At 41.6% G+C, this 24,954-nt stretch overlaps 1 protein-coding gene across 3 annotated transcripts in view; it reads right to left on the bottom strand.

Moving 5' to 3' along the window:
- PRPS2 (phosphoribosyl pyrophosphate synthetase 2) overlaps positions 1-24,954 on the bottom strand; it is a 45,031-nt gene that overhangs the window by 9,034 nt on the left and 11,043 nt on the right. Inside the window, exons 2-5 of one of the 3 annotated variants that reach the window (XM_038403838.2) lie at positions 16,253-16,436; positions 10,179-10,277; positions 6,146-6,270; positions 1,674-1,847 (exon numbers count right to left, since the gene is read on the bottom strand). In XM_038403838.2, coding sequence (XP_038259766.1) covers positions 1,674-1,847; positions 6,146-6,270; positions 10,179-10,277; positions 16,253-16,436 — 582 coding nt within the window. Of the gene's footprint in view, positions 1-1,673; positions 1,848-5,734; positions 5,886-6,145; positions 6,271-10,178; positions 10,278-16,252; positions 16,437-24,954 lie in introns of those variants that run through there. The other 2 variants (XM_038403856.2, XM_043502999.1) reach the window with 2 other exon arrangements.

Here is a 24,954-nt window from a genome sequence, read left to right as displayed (position 1 = left end):
GTACATTGTGTTAAGAAATACTTCCTTGTATTTTAAACCTGCTGCCTGTTAATTTCATTGACCCCTTGTTCTTTTGTTATGAGAAGGAGTAAATATCGTTTCCTTATTTACTTTCTCCACACCTCTCTATGATTTATAGACCTCAATCATATTCCTCCCTTAGTTGTCTCTTTTCCAAGCTGAAAAGTCCCAGCAGTCTTATTAATCTCTCCTCATACGACAGCCGTTCCATACCCCTAATCATTTTTCTTGCCCTTTTCTGTAACTTTTCCAATTCCAATACATCTTTTTTGAAATGGGGTGACCAGATCTGTACATGGTATTCAAGATGTGGGTATACCATAGATTTATATCAGGGGTTCTCAAACTGGAGGTCATGAGGTTATTACGTGGGAGGTCATGAGCCATCAGCCTCTACCCTTAAAACCATGCTTCTCCACCATTTATAAGTGTCAAATATAAAAAAAAATGTATTTTTAATTTGGGGGGGTGAGGGGGCACACATTCAGAGGTTTACTGGGTGAAAGGGTCACCAATGCAAAAGTTTGAGAACCACTGATTTATATGGAGGCAATATGATATTTTTTGTCTGATTATCTATCCCTTTCTTAAGGATTCCCAACATTGTTAGCTTTTTTGACTGCCTCTGCATATTGAGTGGATGTTTTCAGAGATCTATCCATGAGTCCAAGATCTCTGAGTGGTAAAAGCTAATTTAGACCTCATCATTTTATATATAGTAATAGCAAAGGCTCCTAAGAAGGGTCTGTTCTGCTAGGTGTCCTATAAACACACAGGAAAAAAGCTGCCCTGCTCTGTTGAATTTATAGCCTGAGGTCCCAATCCTGCAAATGTTTAAGCAGGAGTAACTTTACGCATGTGAGTAGTTCCACTGGACTTGTGCTATGCATGGAAACATGGGAGGGTGTTTGACACCTCACTGAAGAGCATTAAAAGCCATGACAAAGCAATCTAGGGCCACTGACTCTCCCCCATGTACTGGCCTACCACCATGGAACAACAGTTTCTCTATACAGAGGCCCACAAGAAGGGGCAAGAACTCCTTGTGGGGTGGGAGCAGATAGCACCATGAGGCTCTATTTAAGAGACTGTGAGGTTGTGGTCTGTGCGCGGGGGTTTGACCCTCACCAATCTGAAAAGGACTTGCCAGAGGGACTCTGCAATCTGAAATGCAGACAGATTTTAGATTCCCAGAAGGGGTCAGATCACACTCGGGCACAGTGTATTCCAGAACTTCTATTTTCAAAGATTTATAATCCTCACATACTTTAAATGTAAAGCCACTGTGATTAAGAAATTTCTTTGCTAAGCCTATGCTCCTTGCTTTTCTGCTATGTTGTCCTTGAAGGGGTCAAACTAGAAACTCAAACTACAGCCTAGGTGGAGCTCTAAGGGAGCACGTATAAGCAACTAGGGAGCTTGGTAGGTCTCAGACACTGATTTCGAGGGTGATGGCACTCCAGGTCCCAAGGAAGAAGTCAGACATGAGGTCTGAGGCTAAAAGTGTGCCCTACAGACCTAGAAAAAATTAGACACTATCCAGACCCAGCTGAAATGGAAGAATGGGGGGAGGAGACCAAGCAATTTGGCCAACTTGCAACAGACTGGTGACTGTACACTGGGGTATGGGGTCAATTTGAAACAATACTTACTTGTCTGCTGCATGACATACTGTGCCACATGTGTCAGCCATATCATCAACAAGAATAGCTATCCTATCTTTCACATCACCAACCAAGACCATTCTGTCCACTTCGTTAGCTTTCTTTCTTTCCTTGTGAATCAGAGCAAATTCAACGTTCAGTCTATCTGCAATTGAAGTAACCCTAAGTTGTAAGAAAGATACAAACATGTTTTAAAATACACTTTTCAGAAACAAGAGGGAAAGAAATTGCATGTGCCTGCTGTAGAAATAATGGTCTTTATATTTTAAGAAAAAAGTTCACACCAAAACATTTTCAAATATCACAAAATATTGATGTGGGTAGTAGCACCAATGCTGCTCTTCTGTTAAGCAATGGGGCTTACAGCCACAGTAGCATAAGACATCCAAAAATCATTCTTCCGGATGTATGAGGTTATTTTTTTTTTTGGACTGACTAATTTTCAGGCACAGAACTCCTTTGTTACAGAAGGTCACTATTCAAATATATTTAATGGAGAACAGGAATGTTTAGCCATATTTGGGGCACATAGAATTAATAGTCCACTAGTGCTTTTATATGGATGAAGAAGAGTATTCATCACTTTCCCTGTGTAAAGAGTCAATGTTAAAAACACATTTTGATCTGGAAAAAAAAAATACAGGTCAGTTATTACTTCTCACTACCCATCGTCCTCCCCACCTCAGACACCCCAAACAGAATAGAAGTCAGTAGTTCAGTTATAATATATTAAGTTTATGATTTAATGTTGTCTACTCATAGTTTTATTATAAAGATATATGTTTAAGGGTTTAGTACAAAGCATTGTAAGTCAGAGAACTGGCCTTGAGCACAACCCAAGCAACTAGCTGTTTAAAGCCTAGTGCTACAAGCAGACTTTGCAATACATCAAGCCCTGATGTCCCCTAATATGAAGGCAACAGGCCTTTCTTCTTGTAGTGCTGAAAGAGCAAAAAGATATCGTGGGGTAGTGAAAACAGATTTAGATGGCCTTTCCAAAAGAAAGGCTACTCTCTAGGGGGACATCTGGGCTTGTCCTATTGCAAGAAGATGGAAAGAACAGGTTATGTTTTAATTAGGAAGTAAACTAGAAAAGCTACATGTAGTTAAGAAACCCACCTCAGTCAAACACCAGTTTAATATTAAAGGCTAAATTTATATAGACTGCTGACTTCAAGAAAAGGAGATTTTTAAAACTTACTAAAATATTTAAGTTTGAAACAAATATTGCACATCAGACAAATGCAGGCAAGTAAAAGTTTACATTTGTTAGTATCTTGTTGGCAAGTGCTATGCATACACAATACATGCCAACTATTCAGAAGCTTCCAGTACAGTGGTTCTCAACCACAGGTCCGGGGCCGCCCTGGGGGGCTGTGAGCAGGTTTCAGGGGGTCTGCCAAAATAAACCGGAGAACAGAGCTAGTAGACTCGCTGGGGCCAAAGCTGAAGCCTGAGCAACTTAGCTTCATGCGAGCCCCTGTGGTGTGGCAATTGCCCTGCTTCCTACACCCCAATGCCGATCCTGGCTTTTTATCTATTGGATATGCAAAAAAACAGTTGTGGCACAGGTGGGCTATGTTGGGGGGGCCTCAGAAAGAAAAAGTTGAGAACCCCTGTTTGAATAGATTGTTGCAATATTTAAGCACAGCTAGATGAATTAAGTAAATTCAGAATTGAGACTATTTATACAAAATGGCATTGTACTGATAACTTAGAAAATCCTTAATATATAAAAGATCTTCACATTTAAAAATCACATTTCAAATGAAATGCATAGTACCATAGTTGATTTTTTTAAACTAACAACCTTATAGCCACTTGTATATTGGAGTAAATGAGGAGGACCTGACTAATTTCATTCTCCATGTCTCTTTTCTGATGTTCAGCACTTGGTTGGTAATTCACAACATTCATCTACATGCTAAAGATTTAATAAGATGCTAAGAGTGACCTCTTGTGGACATACTAATCTCTTCTAAAATATTAAATTCTAGCCACTGCATAACAAATTTTTGACAAGATTGATACCTTTTCATATTAAGATAAAAAAACAAAAAAAACTAAACTGTACTTTCCTTTAAAAGTTACTGTTTCAAGTATTCCCCACACCAATATTCAATCTTAAATAAAAAAAATAAAAAAAATCAGGTCTCTTGTGTATTAAGACAGCCAGCATATAGAGGGCAATCTCAATCTTTCTGAAATAGGGACTATTCTTAAATACACTCAAAACCACAGCTGCACTAGTATTAGAATTTAGTTTCCAAGGGTGTCATCTTTTAAATAAATCTCAAAATGACCTCTTTTTGACTACAATGGGATAAGTCAAAGTATTTTTACATTTTCATACACTAGAACACATTTTCACAACAGGTCCTGACAATGCAGGAGCACAAATCATCAACAGTAGTTTTATGCCTAACTTCAATCACAAAATACCTTTAATAGGCTGACTAACAGGACAATGGATAGGGTTGTAAGAGGAAGTGACAGAATCCAGATATTCCAAACCTTGGCAATCATATACACGTAAGCAGTGCTGTAGAAGAGTTGGTCCTTCCCTGGATATGAGACACAAGCTGGGTGAGGTAATATGGGTTATTGGACCAATTTCTGTTGGTGATAGACTCAAACTTCCAAGCTTACATGGAGCTCTTTCAGATCGCACCAACAAAAGTTGATCCAATAACTGATATTACCTCACCCAGCTTGTATCTAATATATACACAGCAGAACCCCATTTATCCAGACTAATTGGGACTGTGGCCAGCTTGGATAATCAGAATTGCGGATAAACCAGAGAATGTGAAAATGAGACACTGCAGTGCCATCTAGCAGCCACAGGAGAGATCACCTGAGTCTGGCCCTGGAGTTCTGGTTGTTCAGTAAACATGAAGAGCCAGTTAAAGGAGGGTCTGATAAATGGGGTTCTACTGTATGCAAGTCCTTCTATCCTGTCAATGTTTCCAGATCTAGGTCAAGATCATTCATTAAAAAAACCCTACAAAAAACCCAACATGCTGCTCTTCCAATGAACTTATTACTGGTAGTTATTTTTAGAAATCCACAGTTAGAGAGGACTACCTATACAAGCTCCACAGTTCACACAGAATATAGTAATTAGCTGGGTAACGTACATAAATATCTCCGTCTTTTCATCTTAAAGAATAATTTTCCCCCACTTCAAGAGGCAGTGTCTCATTACTTTATAACATGAAGATATGCTAAATTTGAATAAATGTTTATTGTAAAAAAGCAATTTAATTTGATAAAATATATAAAGAAGTTTGCCAGACAGCTTCTCTCTGCTACTCCGTGAATTCTACCACAAGACTGAATTGTTTCAGGCAGGGCGGAGGAGGAGAAGAGAGAAGGAACAAATACATCATGTTGGACTGAAAGGAAGTCTGCCTAATTTACTAGATTATCTCTGGAATGCTTCTTACAGTCTCCCTCCAAATCTATAACTTCATTCTTCAAAATAGATTATGTACATTAAGTAAGCCCCTTCCGTTCTCTTTTTTGGCTGTTAATCTAAAACTTGTGACAAACATGAGGCTTTGGTCAAATCCACTTTATGGCAGTCCTTCACTGGAAATGAGAAGGACTAGATGACTTAACTGTTCTCCCCCTCCCTGCCACAATCTCCAAGTTTCCAGCTGATGGGCAGGGATTTTTATCAGCAGGATGACCAACAATCTCTGCTTGAGAAGTGTTCCATCTATATTGAGTACTCTGTCACTTCACAGATAGTACGATTCAGAATTCTGACATCAATTCGTACTTGACCAGAACCAAACAAAAGATTATTTGCTGAATGAGTAATAATGGATGCCATGATTGACTTAATATTCCATTAATTAACACCTCTACATTTCCTCCCTGCCTCCAAGATTGTTTAACATTTCCACCAGATTATTTTTTGGATTACACATTACTAAATGTGAGTCAATAGATTTTCAGCCAGGAATAAAACAGTTCCCCCCCACCCCCCCCCTTTTTAAAAAAAAAAAAAAAAAAGAAACATGACTCAAGTACGCTCTTACCTATACTCCAGCAGGTACAGTGAGAGTAGGCCACATGCTTGACTAAAGAAGGGAAATGTATGTAGCTCCAGAGAGAAGCGGGAAGAGGTGCAGTAACTGCTAAAGGAGCATGCAGCAGGAAAAACCTCTTTCCTCCTACACAGGGACTCAGCTAATGAGGCCATATTTAGGGAGAGAGAAAATATTTCCTTTAAAATACAGAAAATTCCTACATATAACCAAGCATGAACTACATTGGAAGGACTATTGTTTCATTACAATGGAACTGGAGCCATCGGCATTTACAGCCACTGCCTTATACGATTTTCAGCGATAAAACAAATAAATCAACCAAGAAGTATGAGCAAAGCATTCCTTTCTGTGAAATAGAAATAGTTGAACTCTATGGACAATTTGTAGTTTGCACACTACCTTTTTGCTCCACCTGCATCAGGTGAGACTATGATACAGTTTCTCCATTCCAAAATATTCTCTTTAATCCATTGCAACACTGCAGGTTCTGCATACAGATTATCCACTGGAATATCAAAGAAACCCTGAGAACAAACAGAAACAGTTCTTAACGTACATTAGCTTTCTACTATGCTTTGTTTAGAATAAAATAGTTAGAAAACAAAACACAACCACTTGGTCAACTTAAACATGTAGGGTAGGATTTTCAAAACAGTGTTCTACACCGGCCTAATTCTGCTCACTGAAGTCAATAGTAAAATTCTCACTACTTCAATGTCAGTACAGTTAGGCCAACACAAGCACTTTATAAAATCCCACTCATTAGCAATAAAGGGAGGGGAAAGCATCACTAATGACTTTACACTGTAAAGCCAGAAGGTAATTTTTTGTTGGGGGGAAAGAAGCCTTAAGCGCATGGCTGAGTAAGTTTATTCTCATGAAAAACTATCTAAAAAGGAAAATAAGCTAAAAGAAATGTCTATTAATTTATTATTTTTAATATTAAAATATTACTATTAATAGCCTTAATATTAAAAGAATAAGTGCTAGAAATGAACACAGATATTTCAAGACTGGGAAGATACAAGTATTTTTTTCCCCCCTATAATTCTTGTACAAGATTGCAATGCAATAATCTCCCACTTTTGAAAAACAGTTTGGAGTACAAGTAAAAAGGACTTTGGTCCACGCTTTAATATCTACTGTGACTGGTAGTTTTGGTTAACTGGAAAAAGCGGGTATTTGCTAGTTAGAAATAAGAAAGCTTGATCGTGCTGCGTACAGGGACACTGAACAGTGACTACCATGCATGTATGGTTCTACCTAAAGCTATAAACTATTCCCTTTCATAGAATCATAGAATCATAGAATATCAGGGTTGGAAGGGACCCCAGAAGGTCATCTAGTCCAACCCCCTGCTCAAAGCAGGACCAAGTCCCAGTTAAATCATCCCAGCTAGGGCTTTGTCAAGCCTGACCTTAAAAACCTCTAAGGAAGGAGATTCTACCACCTCCCTAGGTAACGCATTCCAGTGTTTCACCACCCTCTTAGTGAAAAAGTTTTTCCTAATATCCAATCTAAACCTCCCCCATTGCAACTTGAGACCATTACTCCTCGTTCTGTCATCTGCTACCATTGAGAACAGTCTAGAGCCATCCTCTTTGAAACCCCCTTTCAGGTAGTTGAAAGCAGCTATCAAATCCCCCCTCATTCTTCTCTTCTGCAGACTAAACAATCCCAGCTCCCTCAGCCTCTCCTCATAAGTCATGTGCTCTAGACCCCTAATCATTTTCGTTGCCCTTCGTTGTACTCTTTCCAATTTATCCACATCCTTCCTGTAGTGTGGGGCCCAAAACTGGACACAGTACTCCAGATGAGGCCTCACCAGTGTCGAATAGAGGGGAACGATCACGTCCCTCGATCTGCTCGCTATGCCCCTACTTATACAACCCAAAATGCCATTGGCCTTCTTGGCAACAAGGGCACACTGCTGACTCATATCCAGCTTCTCGTCCACTGTCACCCCTAGGTCCTTTTCCGCAGAACTGCTGCCGAGCCATTCGGTCCCTAGTCTGTAGCGGTGCATTGGATTCTTCCATCCTAAGTGCAGGACCCTGCATTTATCCTTATTGAACCTCATTAGATTTCTTTTGGCCCAATCCTCCAATTTGTCTAGGTCCTTCTGTATCCTATCCCTCCCCTCCAGCGTATCTACCACTCCTCCCAGTTTAGTATCATCCGCAAATTTGCTGAGAGTGCAATCCACACCATCCTCCAGATCATTTATGAAGATATTGAACAAAACGGGCCCCAGGACCGACCCCTGGGGCACTCCACTTGACACCGGCTGCCAACTAGACATGGAGCCATTGATCACTACCCGTTGAGCCCGACAATCTAGCCAGCTTTCTACCCACCTTATAGTGCATTCATCCAGCCCATACTTCCTTAACTTGCTGACAAGAATGCTGTGGGAGACCGTGTCAAAAGCTTTGCTAAAGTCAAGAAACAATACATCCACTGCTTTCCCTTCATCCACAGAACCAGTAATCTCATCATAAAAGGCGATTAGATTAGTCAGGCATGACCTTCCCTTGGTGAATCCATGCTGACTGTTCCTGATCACTTTCCTCTCCTCTAAGTGCTTCAGGATTGATTCTTTGAGGACCTGCTCCATGATTTTTCCAGGGACTGAGGTGAGGCTGACCGGCCTGTAGTTCCCAGGATCCTCCTTCTTCCCTTTTTTAAAGATGGGCACTACATTAGCCTTTTTCCAGTCATCCGGGACTTCCCCCGTTCGCCACGAGTTTTCAAAGATAATGGCCAAGGGCTCTGCAATCACAGCCGCCAATTCCTTCAGCACTCTCGGATGCAATTCGTCCGGCCCCATGGACTTGTGCACGTCCAGCTTTTCTAAATAGTCCCTAACCACCTCTATCTCTACAGAGGGCTGGCCATCTCTTCCCCATTTTGTGTTGCCCAGCACAGCAGTCTGGGAGCTGACCTTGTTAGTGAAAACAGAGGCAAAAAAAGCATTGAGTACATTAGCTTTTTCCACATCCTCTGTCACTAGCTTGCCTCCCTCATTCAGTAAGGGGCCCACACTTTCCTTGGCTTTCTTCTTGTTGCCAACATACCTGAAGAAACCCTTCTTGTTACTCTTGACATCTCTTGCTAGCTGCAGCTCCAGGTGCGATTTGGCCCTCCTGATATCTTTCCTACATGCCCGAGCAATATTTTTATACTCTTCCCTGGTCATATGTCCAACCTTCCACTTCTTGTAAGCTTCTTTTTTATGTTTAAGATCCGCTAGGATTTCACCATTAAGCCAAGCTGGTCGCCTGCCATATTTACTATTCTTTCGACTCATCGGGATGGTTTGTCCCTGTAACCTCAACAGGGATTCCTTGAAATACAGCCAGCTCTCCTGGACTCCCTTCCCTTTCATGTTAGTCCCCCAGGGGATCCTGGCCATCTGTTCCCTGAGGGAGTCAAAGTCTGCTTTCCTGAAGTCCAGGGTCCGTATCCTGCTGCTTACCTTTCTTCCCTGCGTCAGGATCCTGAACTCAACCAACTCATGGTCACTGCCTCCCAGATTCCCATCCACTTTTGCTTCCCCCACTAATTCTACCCGGTTTGTGAGCAGCAGGTCAAGAAAAGCGCTCCCCCTAGTTGGCTCCCCTAGCACTTGCACCAGGAAATTGTCCCCTACGCTTTCCAAAAACTTCCTGGATTGTCTATGCACCGCTGTATTGCTCTCCCAGCAGATATCAGGAAAATTAAAGTCACCCATGAGAATCAGGGCATGCGATCTAGTAGCTTCCGTGAGTTGCCGGAAGAAAGCCTCATCCACCTCATCCCCCTGGTCCGGTGGTCTATAGCAGACTCCCACCATGACATCACTCTTGTTGCACACACTTCTAAACTTAATCCAGAGACACTCAGGTTTTTCCAGTTTCGTACCGGAGCTCTGAGCATTAATCTTTCATTTCATTTCATTAACACATAATTGACAAAATAGAAGTGAAGAAAGTCATAACTTACTGTTGCATACTAATTGACTGTTAATTAATGTAAGATTAGAAACCCCCATTATATTAGCAAAATACTTTAGTTGTACTAAATACAATACATAGAAGACTGTGCACAGTATGTGCTGGGGGTTCTAGTACACTTGGAAGTTTTATCCAATGCTATCAAACCCTCAGATTTAGAAATATCAATGAGGTTAATATTAGCAAGTCAGCTACTTAGGTCAGGCCTGGTCCCTATCCAGAAGCCAGGTTTGTTTCTCCTAAATTTTCCCTTAAAACTATGTATATTTAAATAATCTTTGGTACAGTTTCCCTTCTCCCTGGAGCATCAGAATAGCCTCTCTCTCTCACAGCTGAGAGAAAAGCAGAAAAAGGAATGTGGTCTGGTAACAAGTTAACCTATCACATTAACTCAATAGGGAAATGCCTAGCTGCAGTCAACAAGAGCTTGTAATTACCTGTATCTGAGAAGCATGTAAATCCATGGTGATGATGTGGTCAGCCCCAGCAACGGACAGCATATTGGCAACAAGTTTTGCAGAGATTGGCGCACGACTCTGAGGAACAAGCCATACGTTTCACAAAATTGTAAAAAGATAGTCAAATTAAATTTAAGAGACTTGTATTTTTTTAGAGATTTCACTTTACATCTTCTGTAATATCCTAACCTGATATTGTTTCTTAATCTCAGATAGAACAAAACAAAAATATCAACATAATGATGCTATGGAAAGTCAAAAAAGTAGATAAATGGAATCAAGAAATGGGACAAATGACAAAATGGGTGCAGAAGAATTCCTCATGTCCAAGAAATGTATCCGAGTTAGATATTTAGTGGCAAGTCTTGCTATTAATGCCATGAGACCCTGATGGATCATATTACTTCTGAATGTTGTTTAAATTAGTTTGCTCATTCTACTTATTTCCTGGTAAATCAGGGAAAGGGAAGGGGATAGGGAAAGAACTCTAAATCAGCAAGGTAAGGCAGAGAACATATTCATTATTTTAATCTGACAAGAAATCTACTTCTTGCTCACTATTTCGAGTTTCAATGCATCTTAAGTCATTGCTGGCTTTCCTTCCAATATTACCACTAACAATGCTAATTTTATTTTAAGCAGCTGAATATTTAATACATTTGCCATTACCTAACTTCCCAATTTCCTCCTTACATAGTCAAAATATTTCAAATTTTAAAAGTTTACACATACATTACTACTGGCAAAAATTTAGAAGCTATTTTTTTTTTAATGTTAAGCATGGCATTTAATAATTTCCGAAACATTGCAATATTAAGAAGCACTCCAGATGGTACACAAAGTCTTAAATCAAACCTAAATACACTCTTTAGTTACATGATCACAACACATACAATTATTTATTTTACATACCTATATAGAAGAATTATATCTACTTAAGGGTGATATTAGAAAAGGAAAATTCCCCCTCTCCCCAAATTTAACCACAACTTCCCACCCTCAAAACTTTGTCTAGCTCTATAGCAAGTAGAGGAAAAGGAGACAAAACAGCAAGTATTCCCAACTGTTTTAATTACAAAGTTGGTTAAATTTTTGAAATTTTAATCAGCTGATTATTATCTCTTGTATATACTAGTACTATTGTCAGACAGGTTTGATTTTTTTAGTGACATTGCACTAAATTCTGAGGATTGGTAAACACATGCAACACCAATGATTTCATACCTTTTGGTATTTGAATCTTAGGGCATGGCTATACTTGCAGATGTAGAGCACTGTGAGTTAAACCAGCCCTCGGACACTGCAGTTGTGAAAGTGCTGCAGCGTCTTCACACTGTCAGCAGCAAGCGCACTGGCGTGGCCACATTTGCAGCAGCATTAGGAGCAGTGCATTATGGGCACCTATCCCACAAAGCACCTCTTCCCATTCTGGCGCTGTGGCTTGTGGGAAGGGGGCAAGGGAGTGCAGGGCATTCTGGGTCCTGTCCCAATGCCTGTAATGCATTGGTTCGCATCCCAGCAATCCCTGTGCTTCCGTCCACATTTGGTGCCATCTTTCAACAGTTTTTGTACTGCGTGCTCCGTCTTTCCTTTCGGTCTGCAGGAATGGAGCCCGAACTGCTGAGAAATATGCTGACGGGTCTTGCCAGCATGTCACGAATTGCAGTCGAGTTACTCCTTAAATTACAAACTAACAGGAGTCAATGATGTCGACTTGCATAATGCATACAACACGAGATTGCTTGTGGCATTCACAGACATGTTCACCACCATGGAATGTGGCTTTTGGGCTTGGGAAAAAAGCACTGAGGGGTTGGAATCATATTGTCATGCAAGTCTGAGATGACGAGCAATGGCTGCAGAACTTTTGGATGAGAAACGCCACTTTCAGGGGACTGTGTGCTGAGCTCACCACCACCCTGTGCCGCAAGGACATGAGATTGAGAGCTGCCCTGATGGTGGAGAAGCAGGTGGCTACTGCAGTCTGTAGGCTGGTAACTCCAGACAGCTACCGATCGGTCACTAAACAATTTGGAGTGGGAAAGTAGGCCGTTGGAATTGTGTTGATGCAAGTTTGCAGGGCCATTAAATTGCATCCTGCTCAAAAGAACTGGGACTCTGGGTAACGTACATGACATTGTGGATGGCTTTGCATAAATGGGTTTCCCTAACCACGGAGGGGCGACAGATGGGATGCATATTCCAATTCTGGCACCAGCCCACCTAGCTTCTGAGTAAGTTAATAGGAAGGAGTATTTCTCTATGGTTCTCCAGGTGCTTGTGGATCACTGCGGGCATTTCATTGACATTAATGCAGGCTGGTCCAGAAAGGTGCATGACGCACGCATCTTTCAGAACACTGGCCTGTTCAGGAAGGTGAAAGCTGGGACTTTCTTCCTGGACCAGAAGATCACCGTAGGGGAAGTCAAAATGCCCATTGTGATCCTTGGAGACCCCGCTTACCGTTTAATGCTGTGGCTCATGAAACCCTACACAGGGAGCCTTGACAGCTCCAAGGAGCAGTTCAACAGACTGAGTTGGTGCAGAATGACTATGGAGTGTGTTTTTGGCCATTCAAAGGGCCGCTGGTGCTGTCTGTATGTGAAGCTGGACCTGGCCGATGACAGCATCCCCACGGTTATATCCGCATGCTGTACCCTCCATAACATTTGTGAAGGGAAGGGTGAACGATCCACTCAGGCCTGGACCTCGGAGGTTCAACACCTGGAGGCTGAATTTGAACAGCCAGAGATTAGGGCTATTAGAGAGGCCCAGCGCAGGGCTGCAAGGATTAGGGATGCCTTGAGGGAGCAATTTGAGGCTGAAAGCCACCACTAATGTTTGGTGCCCTACATGGGAGTGAAGTGGAATGGTTCCAGTGTTAGTAGGAATTGGAGTTTGCTACGTATGATCACTGAGTTGCAGTGCCTGTTGCTTTCCTGGGCTACGGTATCTTACTTAATGGTGGCTAGGTGGTGAAGCCGCAGGTGTTGGAGGCACCTGGTGGCGATAAGTACCTGGATGTTGGGGAAAGCGGGTTAGAGGTGACATGGGGGGGGACAGGGAAAGTTTTGGGACAAGAGCTGTGGGGTGGGTGGTGGGAGCAGCACGGAAGTGCTCCGCCTGCATTGCTACGAGCTCCTGTATCGAGTCCGCTTGGTGCTTCATGATGCTTAGCAGCTGCTCTTTGCTTTGATGCCAGTGATCTGCATTCTGCTGGCGGACCCTCCTTTCACTCTCCCACTACTCCTGCACTTTTGATTTTCATTAATGGACTGCTACATCACTTCATGCAGCATGTCCTCTTCACTTTTTTTAGTACGCTTCCTGATACTTTGGAGTCTTTCGGCTGTTGATAACAAGGACGGTTGAGATCTCAAGATTGCATCTGTAAAGCCAAAGTGCAACACTTAACAGAGGCAGCATTGTTCACACCAGACAGAGCAATGATTTGACAAGCACAGTGTACACAATAGCAGAAATGCCCGTCCCGAAGCGATCGCACATAACCCACAGGAGCCCCAAAATGGTGAGTAAGCACAGGGGCAAGGGGGACTCATTGTTTCACAGCTGTACTGTCCTCTGGGATTCTGTGCCTTGGGGACAGCCAACAGCTGCATGGGGCCCCTATACTGAACACTGTCCCCACATTTTCCACAGGAGTTGGTCCTGGAAGATGTCGCTGCTGAGGGTGACCTGGGAAGCAAGGGAGAGTCTTCTACTACAATGCGGCTTCCGCCCTGGCCCATATGCAGCTTGCTTGTGTATAGCAATGGTCCTCCCGCCTCTCACAGCACAATGGCGTGGATATGTTAGCCTTACTGGGACAAGGAGCACAGTAGCTCTGCCAAGGAACCTGCGCAAGCAGACTGCCCAGCTTCTGGATGAGACCTCTGAAGAGATCACTGAGGCCAATTACTGCGATGTGCAAGAACACATCAACGCCCTACTCCGCATATAGGCACGCATGCAGCCCTAACCCTCCTTGCCCCAAGGGCCCGCACCAAACAGCTTCCTTCCCAAAATGAAAGCTGCGTACCAGGAACCTCCTCTGGTGTGTTTGTCCTTCTGCAAGCACTGGCCACTGCGTTTGGGTACCTTCCTCCTGGCTTGAAAACATCTCCTGGCTGCATGCATCTATGGATGCTGGGCTGTCTCCCTCCTCCACAGTACCCTCGCTCCTGCTTTCCTCCTCCCGCTTTGTTGAATTGGGCTCTGAAGTGTCCATGGTGATCTTTAGAGTAGAGGTGGGGTTGCCCCCAAGTATTGCGTCCAGCTCTATGTAGAAACGGCAGGTTGCGGGGGCAGCACCAGAGCAGCTGTTTGCCGCATGCGCTTTGTAGTACACATTCCTCAGCTCCTTCACTTTAAACCTGCACTGCAGGGCATCCCAGTCATGGCCTCTTTCCATCATGTCCCTTGATATCTGCCTGAAGGTATCGCAATTCCTACGGCTGGAGTGCAGCTGAGACTGGACAGCTTCCTTCCCCCAAACACTGATGAGGTCCAGCACCTCGCCATTGCTTCATACTGGGGATCACTGGTGTGTGGAAGCATGGTCACCTGGCAAGATTTGCTGAGAGCACTCCACGCCTTGCTGAGCAAACAGGAAGGGGATTTTCAAAATTCCCAGAGAATTTACAGGGCGAGTCCGACAGCTGGTCACCTGAGGGCAGGGCAGTAGAGTTCGAAGTGATGACCAGAGTGGCTAGAACAGACATTGTGGGACACTTCTGGAGGCTGATCAGAGCGTATTAATAGACCAGGGTGTCCACACTGGGCCACAACAAGATGGAGCTGGATTACCAGGAGCGCTCCAGTCGGAGTCTGGGCCCTCTGCGTGCCTTACCACTGTGGACGCATTACCAGTTAGGTCACCCAGAGCTGCTTTAATGCACTCTAACTTGCAAGTGTAGCCATGCCCTTAGAGGAGAGAGGGAGAAGAGGTAGTTGCCAGAGAGGAGGTGGAGTGGAAGAGATGATCCTTGAGAGATTCCTTCAGGTTCTCAGCACTGGTATCAAACCTACTTCCTGGTGGAAGATGTGCTGTATGTATGATCCAGGGCATAAAACTGTCCTTTTCTATTTGGCATTGGTGAGGTCTCAGCTGGAATACTGTGCACAGTTCTGGGTGCTTCAGTAAAGATGTGGACAAACTGGAGAGAAAATCCACAGGAGAGCAAAACAACAGGTTTAGAAACCTTGACTGCCGAGGGGGGGGGGGGGGAGGAGTTAAAAACTGGGTATTTTTAGTTTCGAGAAAAGACGAATAAGGGGGGACCTGATCAGTCTTCAAACAAGTTAAGGGCTTTTATACAAAATTCGGTGATCAATTGTTCTCCGTGCTCAGTAAAGCACAATAACTGTTCCTTCCCCTTCAAGGAAACGTTAATGGAATGTTTTACTATTAGATTACACAGAAAAAGGGATAGCTATCTAGCCAAGGCTCCCATTCCCACCTTCACTAGCTACCTGAAGAATGGTTAGAGCACTTCAGTTTTCCCACTCTAGTAGTCATTCTTCACTTCTACTAACTTCTTCTATTTTCCTACATCTCTATGACCTCTATTATGTTTAATAAAATATATCATGTGTTTAAGTATTTATTTATTAAATGTAACAACTGAATTATTTCAGAAAGGGTGTACTCTTCTCTTTTAATGTACAGAAATGTTGAGTTACAGACACTCTCCAAAACATTATAGCCCTCAAAACTGAAGTTAACTTGTTGTAGGGAGTTTTCCCAAACTAGAAGACTGAAAACACACAACCTGCACTTGTGAAGAGAATGCTAGCTGAAATTGTCTATCAAAATATAAATAAGAATAAGGTAATGGCTTGTCTTACTCATTTTGGTTACCAACAGTCCTTTAAGGATTACATAATAATTTGAGAAAGGCAAATATTGGCAATGTAAACAAGTCTGGTCAGTCTCCTAGAAGCATTTACAAAGGTGTATTGACCATCTTTAAAAAAATTTTGATAGGGACAAATGGGAAAGAAATTAGAGTGTAACTTGATATTGGCTTTGTAATTCAACACACCTCACCTACCTTGTCTTTTTTATCTTGCCTGGCATATGGAAAACATGGAATTACTGCAGTCACTCTGGACGATGATGCAATCTTGCAAGCATTGATCATTATGAGAAGTTCCATCAAGTTATCATTGATTTCTCCACAGCCACTCTGGATAATATACACATCTTCCCCTCTCACACTTTCACCAATCTCTACACTGAAAAAGAGTAAGGTTGGGCCAATGAATTATTTAAAGTACTTAAACAGAAGAAACAGTTCTAGGATCAAACAATTCTGAGTTCATGAAACTGATTTTTAAAAAGAAAACTACTAATAGCTCTTGGTAGTTCTAATAGTCCAATATGTGTAGATTATATAATTGTTCATTTAGCACACACAGTACATTTTACTATGTCTACTGCACAAAAAAAATCTAAACTTTCTATTTTACTCTAAATTCACCACCTAAAAGGTTTACACCAAGCTGCAACAATTATTGTTGATAAAGAACAGAAGTCACTCATTCAGTCTAACACTGAGGCTAGAGAGAGTTTACAGCAGCATAGCTGCACCACTATAAGCTCTTTAGTGTGGCCACTCTAAGACAACAGGATAGAGCTCTCCTGCTGACTTAATTAATCCAACTCCAACGAGTGGCAGTAGCTATATCAGCAGGAGAAGCTCTTCATCTGACATAGCACTATTCACACTGGCACTTAAGGGTATGAATAAGCCACCCCCCGAGCAGCAGAAGTTACACCCACCTAAGTCACATAAAATTATGCTGACATAAGTGGTAGTGTAGACCGAAAAAAAAAATCTTAACCTCTTTTACATGGTCTTCTTGCCATCTCCAAAGGAGGTTTGGAGCACTAAAAGATCATGCCCATTAAAACATCTAACAAGATAGATTAGCATTATTTCATCACTCCACTCCATTATTTGTTTCTTTAACTAGAGAAAATATTTGCCTCTAGACAGCTTTGAACAATGAATTTCCTCCACAATAAAAAATACCACTATTCAAATCAAGAAATGGATACTGTTCTCAAATGCAGGTGAAAAGAAGCTTTTACTTCAGCTGATAATTGAAAATGCTTAAAAAAAAACCAGCCTGCTTTTTCTTTTTTAAACTGCGTTTGCTTTCTTTGTTTCTCTAAACTGGAACACAAGAGGTTCCCTTTATTTCACTCTCCCACCTTCCACAGATTTACAACGTTCAGTTTTGCCACAAAATTAATGCCTCATGCTTCCCAAGAAACTGCAGCATGCAATGTATGACATCCTCTACCACAGCTAAACCTGATTTAAAAGGGGAAAGCAAATTTAAAAAAAACAAAACAAAAAACACACAATAGGCCAAGCATGGAGCATTACAATACTTTTGCTCCCTACAGGCCTAAAGGGCAAGAAATCAAACTCTTGAACCAAACAGAGACCTTCTACATGGTACAGTACTAATCACAGACATTAAACTAACTTAACACAGTGTTGGTGTAGTCATGTCAATCCCAGGATATGAGAGAAAAGATGGGCGAGGTATATTTTTTTATTGGGTCAACTTCTGTTAGAGAGACGCTATAGAGCTTACACAGAGCTCTTCCTCAGTGTCACTCTGAATGCATTTCCTAGACCTAAAGAGCAGCTCTCTGAAAGACTGAAAGCTTGTCTCTCACTTACAGAAGTCAGTCCAATTAAAAAAAAAATTATATAAATTATATAGCCTCAACACCTTGCCTCGCTCTTCTTTAAGCATACACAACATAATATTCTTGTCTTAGTATTACCATGCAGGAAGTACTTTTTCCTATCAGCCCATTTAAACCCATGTCTATATTTGGGTTCATAACCCAATGAGCCAGTCAGATTTATAAGGCTTCAAATGTCCTAGCCACACTGCCACAAATGCCATCAGCAGGAGCTGAAGCCCTGCTCATAAGAGACTAGAGGGAGAAGTCAGGGTTTCATGAGGCCCCATAGCTTGGGAACTCACCCTAGTCCTAGTTCACCACCCTTCAGGCTGACCCATTTGTTTTCTGTAGCTGCAAGGAACAAGGATGACTCTGGTGAGAGACCATAAAATCGTAACTATATTTTCAGACGCTTAATTATAATTATGAGGATTGTAGAAGTATACACCCTCACTATATCATAATTGTGAATTACAAATCTTAGTCTATAACAAGCCTACCTGTACCTGGATCCCATCTACAGTACAGTACTGGATATTGAACATGCATGCACAACTGGAAAACGACGACTAACTTCTGCTGGATATCCAGATGCTTTCATTTGCTGGATGGAGTAGAGCAGTGGCTCAATTTGAAATTCTGACTTTCTGGATTGATTTGTCTTGTATACCCCAAGTTTCTACCTCACTTAAAAACTTCTTGCTTACAAAAATCAGACACAAAAGTACAAAATTGTCACTGTTAACTATTACTGAAAAATTGCTTATTTTATCGTAAGAAATCAATTGGAATATAAATATTGCACTTACATTTCAGTGTATAGAGCATTATAAACAAGTCACTGTATGAAATTTTAGTTTGTACTGTCTTCGCTAGTGCTTTTTATGTATCCTGTTGCAAAACTAGGCAAATATCGAGTTGTCCCTCTAGAAGACCTCTGTGTACCCCCAGGGGTACGCATACCCCTGGTTGAGAACCATTGGAGTAGAGGATTCTGAAGCTGTAGTGAATGACTGGCTTCATGTAGCTAAGTATACAGTGATCACCATGCTGATGGATGAAGACATCATTGCCAAAGTGTTGGGGAGATGTCAAATACCCAGGAAAATGGAATTAAGGAGGCAGACGAATCAGCGCCCCCTGCCCCATTTGCATCTGAGGTAGTACAGAGTTAGAGACTGCTATTGCATGGATGGAAATACAGGCTGTTGAGGCAATAAATCTTACAACTCTGTCAAATGCTGATATTGGCTCAGAGAGCTTCCATGCAACCAGCATGGCAAAGCAAAACTGACGAAATATTTTTTTCTTTTAGAATTGAGACTTAATGTTTAGAATTTTTATTTTTTTAATTGAACCAAAACCCCCCAATCTGAAGCAAATACTCACCAGCAACCACACACCACACAACAGAACCACTAACCCAGGAACCTATCCTTGCAACAAAGCCCGTTGCCAACTCTGTCCACATATCTATTCAGGGGACATCATCATAGGGCCTAATCACATCAGCCACACTATCAGAGGCTCGTTCACCTGCGCATCTACCAATGTGATATATGCCATCATGTGCCAGCAATGCCCCTCTGCCATGTACATTGGCCAAACTGGACAGTCTCTACGTAAAAGAATGAATGGACACAAATCAGACGTCAAGAATTATAACATTCAAAAACCAGTTGGAGAACACTTCAATCTCTCTGGTCACTCGATCACAGACCTAAGAGTGGCTATACTTCAACAAAAAAGCTTCAAAAACAGACTCCAAGGAGAGACTGCTGAATTGGAATTAATTTGCAAACTGGATACAATTAACTTAGGCTTGAATAGAGACTGGGAATGGATGAGTCATTACACAAAGTAAAACTATTTCCCCATGGTATTTCTCCCCCCCACCCCACCCCCCACTGTTCCTCTGATATTCTTGTTAACTGCTGGAATTAGCCTACCTGCTTGTCACCATGGAAGGTTTTCCTCCTTTCCCCCCCTGCTGTGGGTGATGGCTTATCTTAAGTGATCACTCTCCTTACAGTGTGTATGATAAACCCATTGTTTCATGTTCTCTGTGTGTGTGTGTGTGTGTGTGTGTATATAAATCTCTCCTCTGTTTTTTCCACAAATGCATCCGATGAAGTGAGCTGTAGCTCACGAAAGCTTATGCTCTAATAAATTTGTTAGTCTCTAAGGTGCCACAAGTACTCCTTTTCTTTTTGCGAAAACTGAAAATGTTCGACTGGTTTTGAAATGTTCCGTTTCAATATGGGATTTGTGTTTTTTGTGTGTTCCTCAATAAATTAACACAGTACAGGATGCATGTCACAAGTACTTATGTTATTAATTAATTTAGCTAACACCTTTATCCAAAGTGATTTCATTAACTTACTCCAGCAGTTTATCATTTGAGTTTTGACTGTTCTTTCGCTGTAATGAAGCCCTGGCTATAACAGACAAAAGGCTTGAATCCCAACAGGTTTATTATGGTGAGGGTGTACTGTAGTTTGTTTTTTTTTAAAAATGTGTCATGAAGCACCTACAAGGATAGGTACACCTTGTATTGCCATGTATACACACATAAACATTACAAATAGAATGGACTGTGCTCACTATTCAATATTTTGTTTTCTTCTCACAGTTCAATGTGTGGCCCCATTCTGTGCACTAAAAGTAGCAGGGGTCCTGTGGAAAAACTAAGTGAACATGCAATTAAAGACCATGGCATAATGCATATGCATGTCAGGTCTGAATTAAGATTTCAGAGGCAACCTTAAATCTGGAATTTTCTAACTTGTGTGCTTGACTCTGCAAATTTAATGTTCTTTCAACGTCACTGTTTGGTGTGCAATTTCCTAGGTTTTAAAAAAAAAGGCAAAATGGTAAAAGAGAAATCCCATTAGGGGCATCATACTGATATTTAGAACCACTATAGGCCTCAGTCACTTGAGCTAACAGACTAACTGACAGCAATAGTAGGTTTCATCTTCTATGCGGCCCAGCATTAGAGGCAGATGGGTCAGTGGGTTTCACAGATATGTGGCGACAGCAGAGGAACAGTGAGACTGCTGAATCTTGGGTTCCATTCTAGGCTCTTCAGCCCGTTTCCCCCCCAACTCCCCAAGCTTGAATAGTTCCACCTATCCCTGTGTCTTGTCTCTTCTCCACCCCGGCTCCTCATCCCAATCCCATTCTCCTTGCCTACCCAATCCCAGTCTCCATGCCTCAGGCTTCCCAACCCAATCCTAAAATTCCTCCCATACCCCAGGACCTTCCCCCACCATCCTCCAGTCCCAGTCTCACCAGACTCCTTGTCCTAATCTATTTCTTCCCCTCCCCTCTGAATTTGATGGGCTGCTTCCTCCTCTGTGCTACCTGGGCACCAGCAGGTGGGAGGATCATTGACAGTACAGGAGACAGACACTTCCTGCTGTCAATTCCAGTGTCCAGTCCCAAACCAGAGCAGCATTACAGGGAAGGTCTGGCTTTACCCCATAACCCTGAGGAAGAAGGTTCATGCATTTTCACTCTGCAGGCATGGCACATGAACTCTGGTCAACACTAATAGCTGTCAGAGTAGCAGCCGTGTTAGTCTGTATTCGCAAAAAGAAAAGGAGTACTTGTGGCACCTTAGAGACTAAAATTTATTAGAGCATAAGCTTTTGTGAGCTACAGCTCACTTCATCGGATGCATCCAATGAAGTGAGCTGTAGCTCACGAAAGCTTATGCTCTAATAAATTTGTTAGTCTCTAAGGTGCCACAAGTACTCCTTTTCTTTTTACTAATAGCTGTGAGAAGCTTGAGCACAATCTGTAAGGATGGAATCTTTGGTGATTAGCTCATAAGCTCTACCAAGTCTCTAGTGATCATATGCAAACAGAGAATTTTCAAAGGCTTATAACTTGGCCAATATTTGGGAGAATTTTCATGGGGATGGGAAAGGCACATCCCTGAAAGAGGCCACACTTCTATCAAATTTCAAGTCCCTGCTCCAAAGCATGAGGGAAAACTAGAATTGTTTAAAGGAAAGGTTGCCAGAATTTTATAACGGACAAAACAATATTTTTTCCTAGCCTCATTCTCAACCATTTTGCCTGAAATTTCCAAAAAAAAAAATTCACCCTAAGGCAGACACCCGGCATATAACATTTCATCCCAAATGGTTAAAGTCTGACAAAGTTATAAACAACTGAAGACAGTGTCTTATAATGGGAAGTGTCAAGCAACCTTAATGATAGTGACGATAATGCCAGGGGTTGAGAAGAGACAACACAGGGACAGATGGAGGCGATAGGTGGAACTAATTGAGCTCGGGGGGAGGGAGGGGGGAGAAATGGGCTGAAGAGCCTAGAATGATAATGATATTATAGGCCCCACCTATAATAAAAATTAATTTCATGTTAGCAGATGGGAGCATCAGTTTAGGCAGGGACAACAGTGACACACGTACATCAAGTATCCAAATATCCAAGCGCCATTAAAAAATAAAAAACATTGTTTGTGCTGACCCTACTAATCTAGCTCTAAAGTGGACTTCTCTCGTGATCTTGAGAAAATAATAAAAGACAAAAAACATAAAAAATGTATGAACAAATTTCAGCAATGGCCACCTAAGGTGCATTCGTAAGTGCTGAATAAGGATATTCCCCTCCATCCCCAAGAGCACGGTAAATGATGAATAAAGAAACCACCACAGCTTTGACTCAGTGTTCTTGTTGAAAACAGCTTAAACAAAAACAAACACGTGTTGCCCTAGCATGTGAGAACTTTGGGATAGGTCTGAAAAAGATTAGGAAAATGGTTCCTAATATCACCATGTGCAAGAACCCTGTAACATTTCTTCTGAACAACATCTTTAAAGTTAAAGACTTATTTTTATGCCTATCAGGAGAACTATTACACAAAGGAAAGGAGGAATAAGTGAAATGTAAAAAGGAGATATTGCCAAACCTGAGAAATATTCTCAGAACGACAGAGAGAAGGTTTAGTGGAAGAAAGATTGTAGCACTTACAAGTAATCAATAATTTGTAAATTTAGTTATGTAGTTGGGGAAAGTTTGCTAAATGAAGTGTATTCATTTTTACTACATGTAGAAGACAGTGTGTTATAACATTTTAGCTTTCTTTATGGCCATTACTAAAATACTTCATTAAGATAGAACAGCTCACATGAGTCCAATAATGTAGCTTATGCGTTCTGTATGTATATATCTTTGGGAGAAGTATATTCTAGTCATTAGAGCAGCAGCTCTCAAACTGTGGGTTCAGACCCAAAAGTGGGTCATGACCCCATTTTAATGGGGTCACCAGGGCTGACTTAGACTTGCTGGGTTGAAACCTGAGCCCCTCAATGCAGGGCCGAAGCCCGAGGTTACAGGCACTCTGCCTGGGGTTGTGTAGTAATTTTGTTGTCAGAAGGGGGTTGCGGTGCAATGAAGTTTGAGAACCCCTGGAAAAGAGTATAGCACTGGGAGCCACGTTGCCTCTGTTCTCTCTCAGAGTATACTCTAATGACTGTTGCTTACCAAGGTCCTTGAGCTAGCCACAATCTTTAAGCCTACTGACCCATTTGGAAATGAGAATAATGTTCCCTTCACTCAAAGTGTATAGAGATTTGAGACCATGTTTTTCACCTCAGAAACACACACTTATTTTGTAGGCCTAAGTGAGAGCTGTTAGGCCATGTGCATGCAGATCTCTGCAGCAACGTGCACACAAAGATTTAAGGACTGAAATCAGGCTGAAATTAATGTTTTCATAGTACTCAGTGATCATCTAATTCAGCGGTGGCCAAACTGTGGCTCACAAGCCACATGCGGCTCTTTTACCATTAAAGACCCTCAATTCTCCACCTACCAGACTGGGGGGAGGGGGAGCGCTCAGGACCTCCGCCTTGGAGTGGGGTAGTGCAATAGAAGCTTTTGCCCTGCGAGGCACACCTGCCAGGGCTCAGGGCTTCAGCAGGAGTGAGGCTGAAGCCCTGGCAGGTGTGCCCCAGTTCTTGAACTTTGAAGATTGAAATATGTGGCTCGGAGGGCCATTAAGTTTGGCCACCCCAATCTAATTATAGGTAACAAAAAAGTGAAAAAGTATGTTTGCCTACAAGAGAGTTTTCTCACATGAAGACAGTCATGCAACATGTTAGTACCCTCAATGTTTACCTTCTCAAAGTTCAGTATTGAAGAAGTGTGAGACAGCAACAACTAATCAGATTGGATATGCAGCTCATTCCTTAGCCACTATAAAGCAATTTAATAAAAGGATAAATTAGTCAGAATTTTCCTTCAGAGAAGTATGATCTTCTACTTCTTGGTGTCTTCAGTTTACACGCAAGTGTATACAAAGTTCCTAGAAAGATTCAATAAAACCATCTATTGTGAAGACAAATGAGAAGTATAACAAATAGGAGAGCATGAATGAAATCAGTAGACACTTTTTTCCTTAAAATACTAAGCTAACACAAGTGAGATTTTGTAACAGATATCCTAGATACACTTGGGCTTGAAAGCATTAGATTTTTAGTTAGTAAAAACATCAAATACCTACTTCATTGTACATGCACAAACCAACAAAAACATATTTCCAACAATAATCAAAGTGTATAGACAAGCAAAGAAAAATGTTGCTTGAAAACAAGAGTATAGGGATATTCACCTTGTGTATTCTGACATGCGACGTTAACAGTTTGTTTTAACAGTTCTAAAAACTTTTTTGAATCAATATTTGACATTACATTGTCTGATCGCCTCCCCATAACATCCCACAACTGTTAAAATTAAAATAGAAAAATGCTTAAAAATAGATACCCAACCAAAATGAAAAATAGCAGCTGAATTCTGAAAAGCCTAGATGTATTACTGGAATAAAGTGACTTTTGTAGATGTATCAGGACCTAATTACTAATTAATCCATTTTGGATTGTTTATGTTTACACAATGAAATTTAGTGAGGATGTACAGAATGGGCAAGATCCATGCCTTTGCACTAACATTACAACCATGTTTGTTTTGGGTAGTTTAATCAAATTCAACTATTTGGTAACACGCAGTTTA

Source organism: Dermochelys coriacea, chromosome 1 (genome assembly GCF_009764565.3).
Source record: "Dermochelys coriacea isolate rDerCor1 chromosome 1, rDerCor1.pri.v4, whole genome shotgun sequence".
NCBI classification, from domain to species: Eukaryota; Metazoa; Chordata; order Testudines; family Dermochelyidae; genus Dermochelys; species Dermochelys coriacea.
The sequence above is the reverse complement of the archived record's forward strand: the minus strand, read 5'-3'. Positions and strand labels throughout refer to the sequence as shown.